General features: G+C 34.3%; 2 protein-coding genes across 4 annotated transcripts in view; both read right to left on the bottom strand.

Moving 5' to 3' along the window:
* LOC149780784 (carboxypeptidase B-like) overlaps nucleotides 1-5,624 on the bottom strand; it is a 43,973-nt gene extending 38,349 nt beyond the window's left edge. Inside the window, exon 1 of one of the 3 annotated variants that reach the window (XM_089937860.1) lies at nucleotides 5,431-5,624. The gene's annotated coding sequence lies outside the window, so the exon portion shown is untranslated. The remainder of the gene's footprint in view (nucleotides 1-5,430) is intronic. The other 2 variants (XM_089937861.1, XM_089937859.1) reach the window with 2 other exon arrangements.
* Nucleotides 5,625-18,249: 12,625 nt separating this feature from the next.
* Nucleotides 18,250-21,760, bottom strand: LOC149780783 (uncharacterized). The gene is made up of 2 exons (XM_089936231.1): nucleotides 21,685-21,760; nucleotides 18,250-19,802 (listed from the first exon to the last, which is right to left on the bottom strand). The coding sequence occupies exons 1-2, from the start codon at nucleotides 21,725-21,727 to the stop codon at nucleotides 18,250-18,252; spliced, it is 1,596 nt and encodes a 531-aa protein (XP_089792357.1). The 5' UTR covers nucleotides 21,728-21,760.
* Between the last annotated feature and the right edge of the window lie 945 nt (nucleotides 21,761-22,705).

The raw sequence follows: 22,705 nt of genomic DNA, 5'->3' as shown, positions 1-22,705 counted from the left end.
TTAAGTAGGTAAACACTATCACTAAGTGTTACAGATAGACACTAACTAAATCTAACTCAAAAGCTGAAATTTATAAATATAACTTGATAGAGAACAAGGTTCAAAAATCGAATACGTCTAGTGAGAAAAAAAATATTGAAATTAAACAAAGTTACTACGTCAACATACGAAAGTAAATACGAATTGTCGTTCAAAACAATTTTGTAAACGTGATCTGTAGTTAGAAGAGGTTCACATTTTACATAAGACTGATTGAAGGAGACATGTTCAAGAGAAGAGACGTTTAAAGACAAACACTAAAAGGCTGAAACTTAATGCTACGTGAAAAATTCATTGATGCTATATGACATATGTTTGAAGGTCCGGCGTAATATCAGACTGCATCTACCAACAAATGACGCTAGTTTGAAAATATCCGATTTTGAACTAGGGTTGCTAACATACAAGATTTTTTCATATACTCTGGCATTATGGGAGGATTTACTTTGAACCCAAATAGCTATGCGTAATCAAATTGTGGAAAATGGCAAGGGGAAAAAATGACGATGAATGCGAAGAATCCGAACCAAATTCTTAATGATACTGTAATGGTATGTAGATTGTTATGGCTGGACACTTTGTTAACATTTGCGTGTCAAAAACTTAATGTGGACGAGCATATATGAAGCTGAAGGGGTAATGAAAACTTGTTAAGCATCGTCGACGATAATCAAATCGGTACAAACTATAGGTTGATATAGATATTCCTCGGTATCTTCTTGATCATTGTAAAGATTAAACACTTGTACTTGAGACAAAATAAATATGTTGTCCACTACATGAATCTCAACCTTTATATACAATTATGACAGAAATTACAAAATTTCACAGAATTATCCTTTTCAATCAACAACTGTCGCTTAAACCTTGTACGGAGCTGAATATGCCCTTGAGACAACAACGACAACAAAAATGATTTTGAAAAGAATATCTTCAGATTCATGAAAACATGAAGTGTCTGGGAAAAAAATGTAGACCTTTAGACAAAGGACAAGAGTGAAGATATGTAAGATGAAAACAAAGACTTAATACATTAAAAGGATCTTCCGTTGTAAAGGAAAATTTTTATTGACGATGTATACTTGTGAATATGAAGAAAAATCAAACAAAAGTTACTATATGGATCGAAGGATGGTGGATTTTAAAAATAATAGATACTATGAACTTGTTAAAACTGTTGATGACTGACACCGACTCGGTGTGTGTGTGTGTGTGTGTGTGTGTGTGTTTTTAGACAAACACCTTTTATGACAATATGAAACAAAGTATCAATTATATAGATGCTTGTAACTATCACAAGACCAAATCAATAACATTCTGCAAGTAAACAAAAACGTTGTAGGAGTTTTGAAAAATGAACATTTGGGAACGCCAATAAGAGTGTTTGTGCGATTACTCACTTTTGTTTATTTTTTCAGCGTTTACGTAGAGATTTATTACAATTATAAACCAACAGTAATATTTTTTGACTAGTGCAATAATATTTCAATATACAAAAAGTTTCATATCCAAAGACATGAACTGAGGCCTGTACTATATGCAACATGATTTAATTTTCCATGAAAATAATGGCTCAGTATTTAATAGACATGTAGATCGATAAAAGATTAAAACCATAAACTGATGACCACAATAGCTTTTTTACATCTTTACAATGTACATAACTAACCAAATACTGGTTCGAAATATGTGTTGATACTTTTGCACCACTTAAACTCAAACATTTCTGATTATTCTTACATGAAGAAGAGGTAAACCCGTCTGAATATCGATCGTCTCATGTTCATATTGTATTCATAGAAGTAGCTAATAGTGTTCTTAATAAATATTTCATTGTCAATACAAATATGACACTACCCAGACAAAAATCTAAAATCTCTTGATACATTAGTGAGGATTTTGTTTTAGAAAATTTTTTGTTTTAGAAACTATCTCTTTTGTATCTTGTTACATTGTTTAACGGCAAAATATCTGATTTACATGACTGTTAAATAAAATATTAACATTTCTACATGGAAAAAGTTAGTTTCGTTCTCACATCCATAATGGCGGTGTATTAGTTACTTATTTTCCCTTTTCGCTATGGCAGCCTTATGTTTGCTTAACATAAATCACGTGTGTGAGATAACGTCAGCATATAAATCATACAAATGAATTTCCATCATAAATATGTTCTGAACAAGACACTATCTTAAGATTTCTCAAGCACACACACACACACACACACGCGCACGCGCGCGCACACACACATACAAACATTTAAAACTGTCCTTATAGATGCTAATAAGGCTATAAATGAGCAAATATTTTTTTTTTATAAAGGGAACTTCAAACTGAGTATTATGTCCCCGAAAAATTCTTATATCTAATTCCAGTGAAAGAAGGTCATAAGAGGAACACTCAACTTCACGTGCAATTTAATTGTTCACGGCTCAGTTTACTGTTGCATATACGTCACTCTCGTTACAGAGAGAGAACTCAGTCTAGTGGTGCATATACGTCACTCTCGTTACAGAGAGAGCTCAGTCTACTGGTGCACATACGTAACTCTCATTACAGCGAGAGACACATATAAACCATGGTTCTTCAGCATAGTAGATAATTTGTTATTCTCAGCGCTTGAATTCATCCGCTAAAAAAATTGAAGAATCATTAAGAACATTTAAAATTGTATTATACTCTTTCGAAATAATTACCCCTTTGTCTGCGTATATCTACCTACATACATATCTACCTACATACATATCTACCTACATACATATCTACATACATTGTTGATATGATGTGAACTTAATTTTGGCCAGTTCTGATTACCCAGTAATACCGATCTGGAATAAAGACAGGCGACACTGTTCGGGGACACCATTCGTTCCATTTATACCGTATGAATCCTAATATGAAGATAGTAGATACAGGAACCCTGTTTTACGTTAAACAACATGTAAAACAATATCCTAACTCATTAATGTCATGAGTACGACATCCACGACTGACTGGAATAAATTTGACAAGTTTCATAACATTTGTTAAAGGGTCTTTTATTCAACCGGAAATAGACACGGATTTGCAGAAAACAAGAGAAAAGGTTTCTTAAATCATGATTTTTAGTACGCATGTTTTTAAGTACTGTCTAATCATCATTCCTGCAGGTTTATATGTAGTAGGAGTGTTCACTGGTAAAATAAAACAGGCCTGGAAAAGAGAAATAAACAGAGGAAATACACATATCCATGACGAATACATGCATCAGGGCGAATAAGTGAGTGGGTGGCTGGAGAAGCAAGTAAGTGCAGAGATAAGTATGTATGCAGGTGATTAAGCGTGCAAGTGGGTGGGTGAACAGAATTTATCATAGAAGAATCGATAATGTGATGTGTGATGTGATTTGGATTTTTAACGTAGGTTTACCAATTTTTCAGTCATATCGCTACGGTGTCTGCAATGTGACAGTTTATAGTAATGTCTAGCACTGGGGCATCATGCCGCAGACATGTAGCATGATCCCACCCAGTCACATTATCCTGACACCAGGCCGACCAGTCCTAACACTAACCTCTTGATGATGAGCGCCAAGCGAGGCAGCTGTTAGTACCATTTTTATAAAGTCTTTGGTATGACTCGGCCGGGGATCGAACCCACGACATCCCGCTTGATTTATTGGTTGATTGATTGATTGTTTGATTGATTGATTGATTGATTGATTGATTGATTCAAAAACGTCTGTGGAAGCGAATTTTCTCAGCCCATCCGAACGTAGCAGAGCATGCCTTAAAGACCACGTCATCAATCAATCACTTATTTTAAACATTTACGTCTTCAAATTCCTTATAAATACATTTTTGTGGAGGAAAATAATTTCTAACGAACCGACTGTCTCAGGAGACCATATTTTTCAAATGTAGCAAACGTCCAATCAAAGGCGCGGGAGGAGGGACAGACACAATGTGAGCCCACAAAAACCCGTTAAATAACTGTTTTTATTGGGAGAGGGCCCCAGAATTAAATTATGCAGGGGGTCAGAATATCTTGCTTCGCCACACTCGAAGTTGACAGACATTTTATGTTTGCTGTTGGTTTTACAATGGAACAACTGCCCTGTTCAGGTGTAAAGAAAGACACCTGAATTGACAAGGAGTACAAGAAGCGAAAGTTTACCTTGGATAATTCTTTCAGGACAATTTAATATCAAAGAAAACTTATAGTTGCTGATTCAACGTAATCTTCAATATAGCTATTCCACATAAAATTCTATACAAATAAGATTCATACATGATCATCAGTTACAACTGGAATGGACTGAAAAGAAGTTTACAAGACAATTTCATAGCTCTACCATTGCTCAAATAAACTTGGGCTATTTTGGAAGCTAATGTTCAATCTCCCAAGATGCTATTCCTGCTGACTTTTCTGATGCAAGGCTTGTTAATGACGTCATTGCAAGTGATTACTCACCGGATGCCCGTCACAGTAATTTTTGTAACGTCCGCTTTATATGTGTGAATGAAAACACTACATTATGTTCAGCCCTATCCATTTAATAATAATAATAAGAAGAAGAAGAAGAAGAAGAAGAAGAAGAAGAAGAAGAAAAACAACAACAACAACAACAATAAGAAGAAAAAGAAGAAGAACAACAACACCAACAACAATAATAATAATTATAATATAAATAATAATAATATAAATAATAATAAGTAAAACTATTTTTAAAATGTCCACAAAGGCAAATTTAATTGTCTCATTTTGAAGGCTGAAAATTCTAGAGAAGAAATTATACAAATATTAAAACTGTAACCTAATATTTCGAGTCCCATCTAGTTGTAATATCTATGTCAACTACTGAATGATCATTTTTCATCATTTTTCTTTATATATCATCTTTGGAGCCATAACAAAAATTTCTTAAATCAGTTTTACGAACATCTTACGTCGGATATGTAAAGGTATATGAAATATAGAAGATAATAAAGCTATTTAAACCGTGTACATCCTGACATTTTCTAATCAATACAATTCAGATTTAAATAGCGAATTGCATTAGTACACATATAGTTGTTCATATAGATTTCACGCTTTCATGTTACGCGTAATATTCATACAGTCAATGTCATTTAATAATACTTCCCCATATATTATGGAAAGAAATTATTTTTTTTTATTTTAAGCGTGATTAACTGCTTATAATGCAGCTGCTTAAAGCGAAATCAGCACACTTGTATTCCCTTCCTCGTCAAGAAACGACGGAACTATAAAAATAACAACTTTTGATCACATGTATGGAAATCGTAAATCTGAAGTCTGACATGTAGCGCCATCTTGTGACAAGTTTGAAAAGTGTGGATTTTAAATTTAAAAAAAAAAATGCAAGAAATTAAATCATGAACACGGTACCTTAAGTGATTATTTAGCCCTTGAGAATCAGAATCCAACAAATTTCCTTCTATTGTTTTCCATTAGATTTCACGTCTTCTTCAATAGAATGTATACAAAGATATCAGTGCTTCTGTTTGATTCTGATCTCGATGTGTTGTATCTAGGATGTAATATACTGAACACTGCACCACAAAGTAGAGATTTTATAGAGGCTTAAAGCGACGACTTGAAGTACCAATAACACTCAGGAAGTGAGTCTGCTACGGGGGATGAATATTATTTTCGCATGAAAACAGGATGTGTATTCTTTCCCATGTAATGAGATCCAAGTCATGAATGTACAACACGTGTTGTTACTTGCATGTGCAGACTGTCTTACGCCAGTTGTGTGAAATGAGATAGATGGATAGATAGATGAATGGACGGATGAATAGAGGACCGACTGAATGGATATATGGGTGCTGGTTCGCTTTTAAAAGCACGTTCTGTGCTTTATTTGGCTATACCATGGTAACTCAATGCCTTTATACAGGTATCGGATGGATCTATCGTAGCTCCCATAGATAGGTGATCGACGATGTATTTAGTAACGGTTTAAGGTACACCAGTACAATATTGGCAATATGGTGCCAATCAAAAGTAAAATTAGAAAAAATCTTAATTGAATTCCACAAGAAAAATGTAGAAAGATAAACAATTTCAAATAAATGCAAACACGAAGAAGATAGCGGACTAACATATATATATATGCTGAGATCGTTTTCTGTTTTTATTCTCTTTTATAAGATCAACAATATCATCAACAACAAAAAGGAAAACGATAATAATAATAATAATAATAATAATAATAATAATTGTTGTTGTTGTTGTTATTATTATTATTATTATTATTATTATTATACAACACATAACAACATCAGTAGCAATTCTTATATTTATTTTGATGTTGCAAACTTCTTCCACAGTTCTTTTGTCAAACATAATTCTTACTACTAAGCTAAGGCAAATATTATTTGAGTATATTATTAATTTGGTCTTGATTTTTACATGTCACGGGAATATTCATGATGAAATTACAATTTCTTTGAGAAAATAGGACTAGTACAAGTGTTTTGATTTACTGATGTCACAAACGTTGTTGTCTTTGTTGTTGCTGTTGTTGTTGATGATAAGGAGGAGGAGGAGGAAGAGGAGGATCATGCTGATGATGATCATGATCATGATAAAGATCATTTTTTCGGTATCTTTGCTTCTCTGGTGTCTAAGTTTATATTGCTAGTGGTATTGGTGGGAATGCTCCTCAACAAGCACAACACGTCACATTTTAGATCAATGTGTGTAGGAGATCATTTCCATTTCATCAGTGCTTGCTACGTTTATATTAATGGTTTAAACATATTTGATGAACTTGAAGACCAAATTATTGAAAGTGTGTGTGTGTGTGTGTGTGTGTGTGTGTATGTGTGTGTGTAATGATAATAATTTAGTTTAATAACTTCATTTCGCCTCCATAAAATAACCACTTTCACACAGCGCTGTATTCGGACACTGTCAATTAGCAAGTGAATGTCAGCGTTCACGGATTTAACTTCAAGATTCCATCGATCTTAAATTTACCCAATTTAAATGTTCTCATTAGCAAAATGGGTCCCTTATTAATGTACTTAAGAAATTTCATTATATGTGTGTGTGTGTGTGTGTGTGTGTGTGTGTGTATGCATGTATGTATGTATGTATGTATGTCTGCATGCATGTATGTATGTATGTATGTATGAATATGTGTGTGTATGTATGTATATATATATGTATGCATGCATGTATGTATGTATGAATGTGTGTGTATGTATGTATGTATGTATGTATGTATGTGTGTTTGTGTGCGCGCGCGCGCGTGTGTATGTGTCTGTGGTTGTATCTTATTTACTAAGGAAGAGAGATAACGTAAGGAAATTAGATTTACACTCACCTGTTAGTTTAAAGTGCGCAATGTGGATCTAAAGCGCTATCTCCCCAGTCCATTCTCTCCGACAAATTACGCCCCAATTCGTGACAGAATGGTATATTTCCAAACTATGTACCACACACACCTGTACTCTGAGCTGATGCAATTTATCCAGTCAAAGTGAACACGATACAAAAAGACATGGTCACATAATCCAAACAGAAATATACATTGGCATTAGATATACAAAGCCATTAATACTAATATGGCGTGAACAGCTGTTGAGCTGATTTTATAAACTCATAAAAAACCACCGCTAGGTTATTTTTTTATAATTTGATCATAAACTATGAAACCCTATGATAGGTTCACACGCAACATATTACTTGCAGATAGAAAAACGTAAAAACTGCAACATTTAATTTCTTATCGTGGTGCATCTCCACATAGCCAGCTGCGATCTTTGTTACGTAATTAACTCCCTCTACAAACGGACTAGGAATACGGAAGTGAATTTTTAGTTCCAATAGACTTTTACCCTCCCGGCTCTCAGGACCGACGGGGGTGGGAAGGAGGCAACCGGGGATATATCCCCGGGGTCCGCGCCCGTAAGGGGGCCCAGATCGAACGAGACTTTAATTTACCCCAGGGCCCATGATCGCTCTCTACGGCCCTGCCCACTCTGCGATGATTCAATAGCCGTAGTCAACAGAAGTCATAGTGTTTGTACACAAAAAGAACTTCTATATTTCAGATGATAAGGTATTATATCAAATAATTGAGCTTTACTGAAACAGCTATAAAGATTTATTATATACTTAAGCATGAGATGTACAGACTTAATGATGAAATCATTTTTTTCATTCCCATATTTTCACATGTGAAAAATATATATTTTCACGTGTGAAAATATAAGATTTCCCCATCATGCCATGTGACGCTTGGTTGTGCATGCCTGCAAAAGTTGTACCTGCAACAACAAAAATAAGTAATTTGTAAGCTAGAACAAATAAATAGAAACTACCTTCCATTTCAGATATGGAAATTAATTTTTGATGAGTTAATTTGACCAGACGTCGTTCGCGTATCTCTGGAGTTCCTTGACAATAACGACAAAACCCGCTGATGCATGACCGAATCGGATTTTGTATGGCACTTGTACTTTTTACCTCTGTGAAACGTCACACGCAGTGATGTCAGTTTCTAAAAGTAGCCATTCGGACAAGGCGAACCGGTGTAATGGCATTCATTGTTCTTTTCCGTGATATTGTTCGTATATTGTTCTTACTGAAAACCATGTACCAGACGTTAAATTTGTTCATCTGAATACAGATGTGAATTCCAATATTTTGTTACAGTGGTGCTTAAGCCTGCAGACTGTATAAATCATATAATCAAATTTGATGAATCTTTCTAGAACACTATAATAGACAAATTGCTTGCATTTCATCACCGATAGATATTTTGAGATGAAAATTCCAAGGCAACTGCCAACCCCAACCCCCACCCCATTAAATAAAGCCGATGAAGTATTCTTATATTTGATTCATATTTTAACATACACACAGAGAGGGATGTATGTAGGAAAGTGACTATTTCTTATATTGTGCTTAGCGCACAAAATTACACTTTGCTTAGTTGATGTGATATTATGCGTGTAGAATCTAGAAATGTTTAATATTTAGTCCATAAGGTTAAAAACAATGTATCGATGTTTTCTCTTTATTTGGGGGGGGGGGTTGGGGGTGTATTATGAATTAGTGATTTTATTAACCTTTTCTGATTCCGATGTGTTAATCGGTAACAAAGCTAAGAAAAGAGGAGAGAAAATTTATATGTTTATTTCAATGTCCGTTTTACAAACAAATCTTAATTTTGAATGATAGTTTAGAACATATACGAATGCATTATGTTCATTAGAGTTATGTTGTTGAAGGGAACAGTACTGGTTGATTATATTTATACTACGTGAATAATACATTTCCTTAATTAAAGGATATACACAATTACATTTTCTAAGGGAACTGCCAGCCCCCACCCCCTTACATAATGTCGATGAAGTATTGTTATATATGAGTCATGTTTTAAAAAGAGAGGTGTGTATATAGTAAGTGACCATTTCTTACATTTTGTTCAGTGCATAAAATTACACTATGCTTATTTGATGTGATATGCTTGTATAATCTAGAAATGTTGCATAGATATTCCATATATTTAAAAACAATGCATCAATGTGGGGTTTTGGGGTATTATTTGTTTGTTTGTTTGTTTTGTTGGTATTATGTGTTAGTGATTTTATTAACCTTTTCTGATTCTGATGTGTTACTCTGTAATAAACTTAAGAAAAGAAGAGAGTAAATTTATGTTAACTGTTTTACAAACAAATCGTAATTTTGAATGACAGTTTAGAGCATATAAGAATGCATTATGTTCGTCAGTTATGGTTGATTATATTTATACTACGTAGGTAATACATTTCCTTAATTAAAATATATATACAATTAAAGTTTGTCGGGAGGTATAATTTTCTGCATGTATTCATGGAAACAACAACACAAAAACTGCTGTCCCTAATGACAACAGCCAACCTTAAAATAATAGATATTTTACACGCAAACACTAACTGAAAAGAAAACAAAGTAGATATAAATAAATATTATTGGTTTCAACACATTCATTTGGGACACATTCATACAGACATACATACCGCTCAGGTGGCCTAGTGGTTAGAGCGTCCGCATTGGATGCGGGAGGTCCTGGGTTCGATCTCCGGCCTAGTCATACAAAAGACTTATAAAAATGATACTAACAGGCGCTCAGCATTGAGAGGTTAGTGTTAGGACTGGTCGGCCCCAGTGTCATGATAATGTGATAGGGTGAGACATCATGCTACCTGTCGGCGGCATCATGCCCCAGTGCTAGGCATCACTATAAACTGCCACACTGCAGACATCGTAGTGATATGACTGAATTTTTTTTAAAGCTACGTTAAAAAATCTAAATCACACACACACACACACACACACAAATACATATATAATATGCACATAGGAGAGTTTTACTAAACAAAGATTGGAAAACAATAAAAATGGATGACAAAGAAATAAAATGCACAAAATTATTACTCTACACGCTCACATATTATAGTTGAATATATGAAAACATTACATAGTCAGGGAAGTGCAAAAAAAAAATAAAATATTTTTGCATATATGTCGCGACTTACTACGTGTTACTAAGCGTCTCTCGGTGCTTTGTCCGAAAACAGTATGGCGGCAGCCGGGCACAATGATGTTATGGTCTATTTTTAGCACAAGGTAGATTTAAGTGTTTTCAGATAAGGTCGAATAGTTTACAAAATGACACAAATGTAATTAACTGCAACATACTACGTCAACCCAGTCCTACTGTTTTCTTAAGTCACATCTATGTGTGTGATCAGAGCATGAAAATGAGGTAAATTTATGAAAATGGGAGGTGAGTGTGTTGTGCCGAAGAGCCATTTTAATCTTCTCAACATCGATTCTGAAGTAAGTTTGTTACATAACAAAAAGAAAATTTTCTTTTCCCTCCGTTAATACCGGATATATTTCATCGTGTGGTACCAAGAACTATACATTTTAACTTGTGTTTTCGCCACGTAGTAAAATACATTTTTGGTACCACACGATATTGAATAAAACCATACCTTGACGAATGTCAAATTTGTTTTTTAAATCGATTTACAAATGGTAAAGCGATTTTGCATCGCTTTCGCATACTTCTCCCAGAAATAGCGTTCTGTATATACCAAGTGAAATGTGAACACTGATAAAAAGGTTTTACAGTTCCTTAGAAATGATCGTTAACACACAGTAAATATGTGTCCCTTGTGACTTACGATGTACTTACCAAAGTTTCAGCTTGTTGATGCTTTAAAAAAAAACACAAAAAAAACATGGCTGATTCAGGTACAAATTTAGAATTTGTATTATTTTGCAAATCAATAAGTTCGTTAACAAATATGTTTGTTTAAATCCACGTATATGTAACTTTTTAAATATTAATCTGGATTACTATATATGCATCCTTCCATGTCAATTCAATTCATGTATTCACTCAAAACACATACCCATGACTCATTTTTGGGGGTGCTATGTATTTGCTGAGGAGTCGCATTCATTTATACCATCTTCGTTTTCAGCTGAAAAACTTGTAATCCTGCTGCGTTCTTCGAAATCATTTTCTTTCTTTTTCTTTATAGTAAACGTTCGTCGTGTTTAAACACCCCTTTTTTTAAGTGTTCGCATTTGACCAAAACGCTACATAAGTAGTTAAGTCGCATTCATCAGAGATGGGAGAGCGTTGGATTCGTAATCCAAGGGTCGCGGATTCGATACCCACCCAGACCAAGTCGGGCTTTCTACTTCTGTGCATCCTTGGGAAAGGCGCTTGGCTTCTATTTCATCTACATAACATAGCCAATAATGTGTTTAAACTGCCGTTTAAATAAATAAATAAATAATAATAATAATAATAATAATAATAATAATAATAATAAACAAATATCGTTTGAGGCGGCATTTGCTGTCTTGCCTTATTTTCCAAGTTCCATTAGACATCAATAAACTAAAACTAAAAACCATCATTTTTCTTTTCTTTTAATTTGAAAAATTCTGTAATATTCAGTTTTGAACTTGAACCAAGTACATGATTTTTTTTCTTTCTTTCCATCTGCAATGCCCACCAATTCCATTCCGCTCCATTTTGAAAGTAGCCGCTAATTATAAACGATGAACGTAGAAACTGTTAAAAAAGATACGCAAGGCGAATAAAGAACGTTGCCTCTTTGAAGAACATATGTGTCCAGTTTTCCAGCGGGACCAGCTCATCATTGTAATGCCAATTAGTAGCAGCTGTAGCAAAGAAAATTTCCTGTTTCCATCAACTGTGGGATTATCAAATGAATGTTTTAACAGACGGATGGCGCTTTGTTCCCGGTCTAAAAACGATTTGATGACAGTTTCCGCTGTGAACACGCTAAGAGATTTACCAACTGTTTTTTGACGAGAAAATGAGGAATGGTTCACACGTGTATTTCGAAATATAAGAAAGTGCATGAATCGAAACGTACTATAAAATCGAAAGAAAGGCAGATTTAGAAAATCATCTAAATAACATCATAAGACGGTAATTGATGGATCGCCGAAGAAGAAATAGCACCGCCTACTGATTAGCACAGCGGAAATAACCCAGCATACTGAGAAACAAAACAGAGATTGCTTTGTCTATTGATAAGATACGCATTTATACAAAAACGATTTGGTAAGAAAAATATATTCTCAGTGTATACTAAACATTTTACGAAAATTGAGTGGGGAAATTCTGTAGTTTTAATTACTTTTTATTTGTAATGTTGGAATGGAATATTCATGAACGTGCCGTAGCTTCTTTGATAATCCAAGCAACAAGATGTCAGCCATACCATAACAGACAAGCTCCACCTATTCCTTAGCATAGCAATTGTTGCAAGAATCAAGGTCTAAATTATGATATATACAAAAGTTCTATTGAAACTAAAATGAACTAATGGAACTTGCACAAAATGGTGCACAATGAAAGAACTTCAAGGAATTAAGTTCGAAATATATTTGAGAGAGAGGGAAAAGTGCCGAGATGAATAGGCAATGCAATGAAAGAAAACACTTTTTAAAAAGTTTTTAATGGCACTACTATCCGATCGTTCTCTAATCGTGTGACACTGTATAATTTATGAGTTTAGTAGAGCAGCATACGTATTCCTTGACTGAAGATAAAAGACATAAACATTCATACATACACGCATATTTTTTGTAAAGATAACCCTTGTGTAATCCCAAATACATCGTCTTTTGCATAATTACCACTCTTTAAAGTGAACACGTTGAAGAATAAGTGTACGCTGTAAATGAATACATCTGATAAGGAAAATACACTATCTTTGCAAACACAAGTGATCAGGAAAACAATTAGCCTTGCAAACACAAGTGATCAGGAAAATACACCAGACTTGCAAACACATGTATTAATCAAGGAAAAAAACAATAGACTTACAAACACATATGATTAGAAAAATACACTAGCCTTCCAAACACATGTAATCACGAAAATTCACTTACCTGGCAAACACATGTGATAAGGAAACCAGAATAGATTTGCAAACACGAGAGCTCAGGTAACAACACCAGCCTTGCTTACTACGAGGAAAGATGTCATGCAACTATTTGTCAGTCTCCAGATGACACATTAGCAATGTGTTCGTATAAAAAAGTACATATATTTTACATCAGTACGTTCTGAGGAAAGGATGCGTTGATGGTGTTGTTTTTGTTGTTGTTGTAGTTGTTGTTAATTTTGGGATGAAATCTATGATTTAAATTGCATTCCATATGTCTTAGCAATTTTTATCCATTTTCCTTCTCCAACATATGGGAAATATGCGCTTTATTTATTCATAAATAAATTTGATGCCGGATTTGCACATTCATCAATTGGTAAAGTGCCGAATATCCGGTATGTAGGTAGGTAACAAACAACTTACTAAGCTGACAATCCTTTTAACGAATTAATTAAAAATAATGGTAAATTAAATCATGTTATGAATAATTTCACCAAAATTGTTGTATTTCCAAAAAAGTATTCCATTGATTTCACAGCACAACAAATAATATGGTTAAGAATATGCAATATACGCATTATTTACGGATATATCTACACTCCGAAGATGGCGTTTGTAACTACCATAGAATGGGTTTGCATAAAATTAGATCCGAGCGCCTGTTCTTTGTCTAGTGGTCAAAATTTCTAAGAGTAGGGCATATATGCTACGAGGGGATATTTGTCTTCCTAACACTCAACATATATTGACGTGATTTTTGGTTTCACTATTTTAGCATGATAATAATAGTCATTCCGATTTACTGTAATGTAGGAAAGGATATTCTGGTATACTGTTATGTAGGGAAGGACGTTCCGTTATACTGTAGTACGGGGGAAGGACATTCCGGTATACCGTTCTGTACTAAATGATATTCCGGTATACTGTGATGTAGGGAGGACATTCCAGTATACATTAGTGTAGTATATTGTAGAGAAGAGATTCTTCACATTCCGGTATATCCAACACTGTAGTGTAGGGAAGGATACGCCATAGATATTGAACCATATATAAAACAAGCACAACTCGCCATGACAAACACGTCAGATGAAATTTCGTCTTGTTCTGTAGCGTACACCTTTGTATGGTGATCATTTAATGTTCTATGTTTGTTTGTATGTTTCATTTTTTTGTAAGTATTTGTAAACATTGTTGTGAGTTGAGACTCCCGAGAGTGCGAATTGGAGAGTGGGACATGAACGACCGTTTTGTATTTAAGAATATATATATTGACTGGTATCTATTGTGTTTAAATGTGCCTAAATACAACTATTGGCTGGCGAAATATTACTGCCTGGATGGTTACTGTTCATCTTTTCATACGTTTTTACAATTTCTACAAAGCTGATTACATAAGTTTTACAGTAATTTCCGCACAAGTGTACGTATATTATCCGACTTCGTTTAAAATGATAAATACTTGTATATTATTTCCAATTTTATGTACACTTACTAAATAAAAATCAACAAAATAAAGCACAAGAACAATATATCTGTGAAAGTTCAATTTTACTCTCTACAAATTCATTTCTCTAATTATGAAATTATTTACGGTGCATAATTTCTGAGACACCTACATGCATACAGACATACAAACACACAGACACGTATATGTGTTAAATCTAACTCTTACGTCATGGCCTTTCGTTCTATAAATTGTTAATATGTATCCGTCTATAAACATCATAGGCCAAGAAACATAAATATTTATTGAGCTGATGTAAGAAATACTTACCTCGATTGACAGGATTCAACACAGAATTATCTCCGATATCCAGGATCGTTCTCACAATGTATTAAACTTTATATAAACTTAGGAGCTTTTGAACATATCCGATCGAAGATTTTGTATAAAAGGTAAAATCAATAGCGCGGTTGTAAAAGAGAATTTTATGTTCATCAATTAGTTCTCTTTCGACATCTGGTGTCTTCAAAATCAATTTTGTGCATTTAATATATCATGTAAATATTTTCGCCTCTTGCTTTTGTTATTCATTGTCCAGCAGTAAAGTGCAGTGCTAGTGATTTATATGCCCATTATGACGTCATCACACGTTGAACTATCTTCTAAATGCGCGTGTCCCAGCTTCAGAATCAGTCATCTGTGTAATTGATTACAGATAAAATGAACGAAAGGTTATTAATGCGACTGATAAGGAAATGGAAATGTTCACGCCGTCCTTGATAACTCTTAATTGCATCCCGTAACACGTATAAGATTTTTAATCAACATATAGTACTCTCTAATATGGGAGTATAAATGTGTATTTCAGTGTTATCTTCATTTTCTTTATGTTCCAAGGTAGGTTTATCACTCTGAATGATCGGCATGGCAGAGAGAGAGAGAGAGAGAGAGAGAGAGAGATTTCAAATGTCAGCGAGGCAAGTGAGATCATATGAAAACAATAAAGAGTTACAGACATAAGGCAACATATGTTGACGATTTAAAATATAGCAGTTGTATAATACTTTCTTACCGTATTTCTTAATTAAAACCATACATGCAAAACAGAATAACATGTAAGCGAACATTATTTCTTTACTTGCACATGTCCCTGAGATTTGAAAGGGGTAAATCTTACGAGCCGACAGTTGCTGAAGTTTTCATGAAATGGCTTTTTGCAGCGATTAAGATAAGAATCCATGAACTGCGCATGGGCATGAGAACACGTTTGACTTCTGTACAAAGTCCGTGTGGTTTTTTTTTTTTACAATACTTTGCTACTCCATCAGTAGGTATTATTTTATATATTTTATACCTATTATATTGTTCTGCAGGAATTCTTAGGTTCAATTAAAGGACTGGAATTATCATGACTCATACACCAAATAGTTATTTTCTTCTTCACGGTGAAGTGGTTCATGACTCAAATTGTTGTCGTCAACAAATTATGTTCTCACCTTTAACATTTTGAGGATACGATTCTTTTCGCTTCATGTTACTATTTATGCTTATCTGTCATAAAAAGAAATTACTTAATTTTTAAAGCAATAGATATGTATGTGTTTGTATACATACATATATACACATACATACATACATACATACATACATACATATATACATACATACGTAGGTACGTACGTACATACATACATACATACAAGCATGCATGCCCATGCATACATACATACATACATACATACATACATACATACATACATACATACATACATACAAGCATGCATGCGCATGCATGCATGCATACATACATACATACATACATATATACTTACATCCATCCATCCATCCATGCATGCATGCAAGCATACATACATACAAGCATGCATGCGCATGCATACATATATACATACATACATACAAGCATGCATGCGCATGCATGCATACATACATACATACATACATACATACATACATTTAATGTTCTTAGTTTAAACGTAAGAGTGTGATGATTTTATTTATCATCCATTAAAACGGCCAAGTCAATATTTGGGTAAACAGTTTAGATCATAATTTTATATGCGTTAATTTTTATAATATGTGAATTAGAAAATAAAATGAATTACATTGTTTAAAGTTGCCTCGATGCAGGTCGTTTTTTTTTTTATCTGTCTCCGAAGTGGACTATAACATTCTCACATTGTACGGACAGAGGTTTTCGAATTTTATCTGAATGGAAGCAATTTTGAAACACAAATTTTGTAAAGCAACCATGAAGGTAATGCAACTGAATGTAATTAACATATTTGTATGCATCAGTTCATCATTGTCGTTGTATTGTCGTATTTAATTAGCATAATCAAAATTGTTAGACATTTGAATACATTTGCAGTACTAAAATCAAAAAGTCAACATATTTCATGCAAAACATTACTTCTTAAAATCATTCTAAACATATTTTGGATACCTTACGAACTTAATTTTTTTAATGTTTATAGTTTACTGTCTTGTTGATCCGTACCAACCATAGCTGGTGTCCTTCAAGTAAAATAACTACAATATTCGTGCTAACCTCGGAGAACTTATCTAAACTGAAGTCTCTTTAATTTTACATATGATTATTAACTCCGCGATAATTAACGCACCTCTGTTTTATTTTTACTGTTATCGTTTTGGCACTAGCATCAGCAAAAGTCGCACAATGTTTAATTAGATATAAGACTTCATAGTTCACTATACCGAGTCACAGTTTCATTTTTTTTTATTTCAACGATTCATAATCTTAACGTAATTACACCAAAATAAACAAACAGCTAAGAATATATAATTAGACTCATGACAGGTAAATAATATATATATATATATATATATATATATATATATATATATATATATATATATATATATATATATATATATATATATATATATATATATATATATATATATATATATATATATATATATATATATATATATATATATATTTATATATATATGTGTGTGTGTGTGTGTGTGTGTGATTAGCAATGACATTTTTAAATATTGTACAATTTCTAATATAAACATATAGAATGACAATTATTTGAGACTTAATTTCATTCAGGGTTCAGTTGGAATATTCAGGTCTCTATATTATATACTAATATGGATTTTTCATAAATTCAGAAAATTGTTCACAAGAAATATACGAATTCTAAACAATCTGTAATCACGCATTAAGAAAATTCAAAGAACAGCTACGACACATCAAAGAATATGCTAATACACAGTTGCAAGCAATAAAGTGAGGTTTATTGACGACATTTTATTCAAGAATCAGTTTTTTGTATTATCACCGAGACCACCAATTCCGGTCGCCGTTGCATCACCCACGGAAGTTTGTTGCAGTTTATCGTTGGACGGAACTCCAGGTGGAATTCCGTTATTGGTTTGGTCACCTCCGCCCATTCCTCCAATCCCGTAGGCATTCCCCCCAAGTCCGTTGCTATTGTCATGTTGTCCAGTACCGGAAGTTAAAGCTACACCGAATGGAGAATTCCCGTTCAGTCCACCAATGCCTTGTGCAGGAGCTATCCCAGCCACATCTGCGCCATGCTGAGAAAGGGCTGTGCCCTGTCCAGGGCCTGCGTCAGTTCCAGTTTTGCCACCTGCGTCCATACCGACCTGACCAGAACCACCGGATCCAGTACCCGCGACTGTTCCGACACCTATCCCGCCACCAGTCGTTGATGGAGAATTTCCTCCAGAAGGATTTCCGGTTGCGGATCCCATCCCAGAAATGCCAGCCACGTTTTGGTTTGATGCATGAATCGTATTTTGTCCATTCTGGCCGACAGTCGCTGATCCTCCGCCAGAACTAGATATGCCAGTCCCGACGTTTGGCAATGTCTGAGTTCCGCTTTGTCCATTTGATTGAACTCCTATATTTGAACCTGACCCTTGACCACCATGTCCATTCGGTTGTAAATATCCACTGAGATTTCCCGTGGAATCTGCACCGGAATGATTTCCATCGCTTGATTTGTCACCTCCTGTGGCTGCCGTATTCATATAATTATTGTGGGAAGGCATATTCAGTGCGGCGTAGTTTACAGAATCCGGATTGTATCCAAGGTTATTGTACAAATCTGCGTTCACCTCGTCCGGGTTATATGCGATTAATCCACCTTGTCCTGGTGAGTGTTGACCAGTTTCGTGACTGAGAGATGATTTATCATTTCCGGAAACGTCTTGCCTCGACATGTCCTGATTGTTCGTCAAAACCCCGTTTGTGTGCTCACTCCCGCCGGCACCTAATCCTTTAGACTGTGCTGTCTGCATAAGACCTTCATTAACTTTGTTTGGATCGAAACCATTTCTTGTTAATGTATTTGCCTTCGCGGGGTCAAACGGTGCAGGAACAGGACCACCTTGCAATGCAGAAGCACTATTCACCTTATCTGGGTCATACCCACCATTATTTTTCCCACCATTATTGACGTTAGCGTTATACATAGAATTCATGGAAGTCAATAAATGTTGATTAAGTTCATTAGGGTCAAACGCAGTATGTGTGTCTCCTTTCGTATTTTCCGTCTTCATCGTACTGGGGTTTGCCACCGAACCACCTGGGACCAGTGAACCCGCGCTGTCGCTGAGATGACCTAGATACTGGGGCATGGCTTTGTTAGGGTTGTATATGTTGAGGCCCCAGTTATTTTCTTTCTGAGCTCCTTCATTTTTGAAAAAGCTGTCAATTGCCTGGACCATATCGTCCGGATGGTATGATCCAAATGTTGCCTGGTTTGTTCTCAGGTTCATATATCTATCCATCAGTTTGTTGGGATCAAATGCGTACTCTCGTCTCATGATGACAGACGATTGAACTGCTGAAAAAGACGATATACATTTTATTTATTGATAAAATTCTGCAAGAACTAAATATCTTGGGTTTAAAGGGTCATACGTAAATATTAAATAATTTTGAAAAAGTAATCTATAAACAATAAATTTCATAGATTATTAATTTTAAATAATTCATAGGAATACTTTTAACAAATTTATTCTAAATATGTTGTTAGCAAATATTCGGAATATTATTTCGAAAACAACTTATTGTATAACACATGATATACCCAAAGAATTTGAAAACATAGAAATTGCTTTTATGTTCAGTTACCAAATATGGCACAATTTGCTCGAGCATCCCCCCCCCCCATAGAATTCACGTGGACCTTCTTGTTAACAGATGGTATTAATATGACTGTTTAAAATATACAGAAGGGTACGGGTTCAAAACCTGCCCATAAAAGGTCTGGTCAACCGCTCCGGCATGCTTATGAAAAAGCACTTTACTCCAAAAATAACGGCATGAAAAGACTTTCACGTGTTGATATCCTGATGTGCCGTTTATGACCAATTGATATACGGTCCCAGGTTCGACCCCCGGTTCCATCACTTGCGAGGACAATTCAAATTCAGTGGTCTTATATGGTTTCTCCTGCAGCTTGCACACTGAAGACCATCCACGGCATATCTTAGCCATCGACTGCACGTTACATACATCACATCCGGGGCACTATCATGCATGAATATTTCATGCCGAAGAGACCGGGTATTTTTTATTTGCTCTATTATTAGTGCAAAATTAGCAAAGAAAGACATCTAAAGCCTATTTTACTGAGACGGCAAAGAATCATGCATTAATTATCATCCGCGTTAAAGAGAAAATAGACAATGATAGTGCAAGAATACATTGGAGAAATTGCTAAACAGGTTTACACCTTCAAATGTACAAAAAACAAATTCTCAAGATTCAATTTGCACGATTTTACACGTTTATTCCACGGCTTGGTTTGTTTAAAGAACAGCTTTAATCCGAAAATTCCGGCGCTTACATTTTCATTATGCAAGTCAGCTCTGAAAAGTGCAGTTTAATTCGATTCAGTTTTTATTCTCCCCGATATTTATCATCTTTTTTGATGTGATGTATCAACAAATGCAATAATACAAAAACTAAAATAGTGAAATAAATGTGAATATATATAATTTAAGCAAATGCATTTTCACTTTCTTTTGATAGTAATTTTTACAAAACAGATTTGTCACAAAAATTATATTTTTGGTAAAATGGATGAAAAAGTGATCAATTTTAGATCAAAGACGCACACTAAAAATCAAATTGAAAAACTAATCAATGATCTGTACTTTGTAGACTTTTCAGTTTTGGATTTATCGGGGAGACAGAAATATTTGGAAGTATGTATATGTCCCCAATTTCATGAAGAGATTTAACATTTATCTCACTGTTTATTTCATTCCCTCAAGCTCGTTTGTTGCTGAAACCAGGCAGAAATTTCTTATAAAGCGATTGAGTTCATTGTCTAATTTGTACGTAATTTAAAAACCGACAAGTATGTACTTAGTACTGAACACACGAAAATGAAGAAACACATTTTCCAATGCTGCAGTCATGTGGCGGAATTTAAATATAAACCTAAATAATGCATTTTCAATAAAATTCGAGAATATCGACGATGACTAGAAACACGTTTTGACGGCCACTTAAAACTGAATAACATTTTGATAAAAATATAAATGCCAAAAAAAGAATATACTAAGTAAACACTTGTGTACAAAGTTTGATTTTCGCAAGTTCCTGAATATATTGTCAGATTTATATAAAAACATCTAAGGTCAAGCGTATTTTTGTCCCAAATATTGAATTAAATACTGAACTTGAAATATTACTTAAATACAACTTTTGCTTACCTGCACAAAATAGACATAACAAAATAAAGCATCCGCCACCCATCTTCAGATCTCTAGTCTTCCTGCTCTGTTTGACTTTGTTCTTGTTTCTAATTTGTTCTGACTGATATCATCACCTAGGAATTAAATATCAAAGACAAAGTCAAGGTGCAGCTCACCTGTCTTGATACAGTCACAGACAAACACGATAACTTCATATTTCGTGTTACGGACTGGCGACCTTTGCCGCATTCGGATATGATGACAGGTCACTTACAGTATCGAAATAAAATATTATCTCAGAGTATTTAGGGCTGGTTTCTCCTCAAAGATAACATCTACCTGAGACAAGCTTTCCTGTTGTAAAGATGACAAAGATGACGTACTAATTTACGTAGGTACTGATAATATATTAGTAATAACATCTGACGAAAATTCATGACAAAATATATAAATTTTGTGAAATGGAATTGTGTAGCTATATTTATATTTCCCAGATCGTATTTGTCATGGATGCTGTCTGGTTTAAAATGTTTTAATTTTTAAATTGTTTTTGCGCGTTGTATGATTTTTGGTACAAACATAGTCAATGTAGGCAAAATAATTATGGAAATTTATTGCACACGTTTCTCAACACACGACACTAGGTTCAGTGCTCTTTAACTGCCCTTCGTGATTATTTCCACAAACATTACTTGAATTTTTCTTAAATTACGTTTCAAAGGAAATAAGACCCCTGTCCTTTTAATGTTACCAATATATCACGAGACGAAGAGTAGGGAAAAATTATTTCATAATTTTTTGACCCAGTTTCTGCTTGTAACCACGTTTTCTCTATATAATAATATCTCAAAATGAAACTTTGAGTATCAATAAAGTTAAAAGAATGAAAATGTAACTAAATGTTAGATTCAGGAATAATGGACACATTAGGAATATGTGTTATGTGATTTGGATTTTTAACGTAGCTTTAACAATTTTTCAGTCATATCGCTACGATGTCTGCAATGTGGCAGTTTATAGTGATGTCTAGCACTGGGGC

The sequence above is a fragment of the Sinohyriopsis cumingii genome, chromosome 16, assembly GCF_028554795.1.
Source record: "Sinohyriopsis cumingii isolate HCF-2022 chromosome 16, ASM2855479v2, whole genome shotgun sequence".
NCBI lineage: Eukaryota > Metazoa > Mollusca > Bivalvia > Unionida > Unionidae > Sinohyriopsis > Sinohyriopsis cumingii.
The sequence above is the reverse complement of the archived record's forward strand: the minus strand, read 5'-3'. Positions and strand labels throughout refer to the sequence as shown.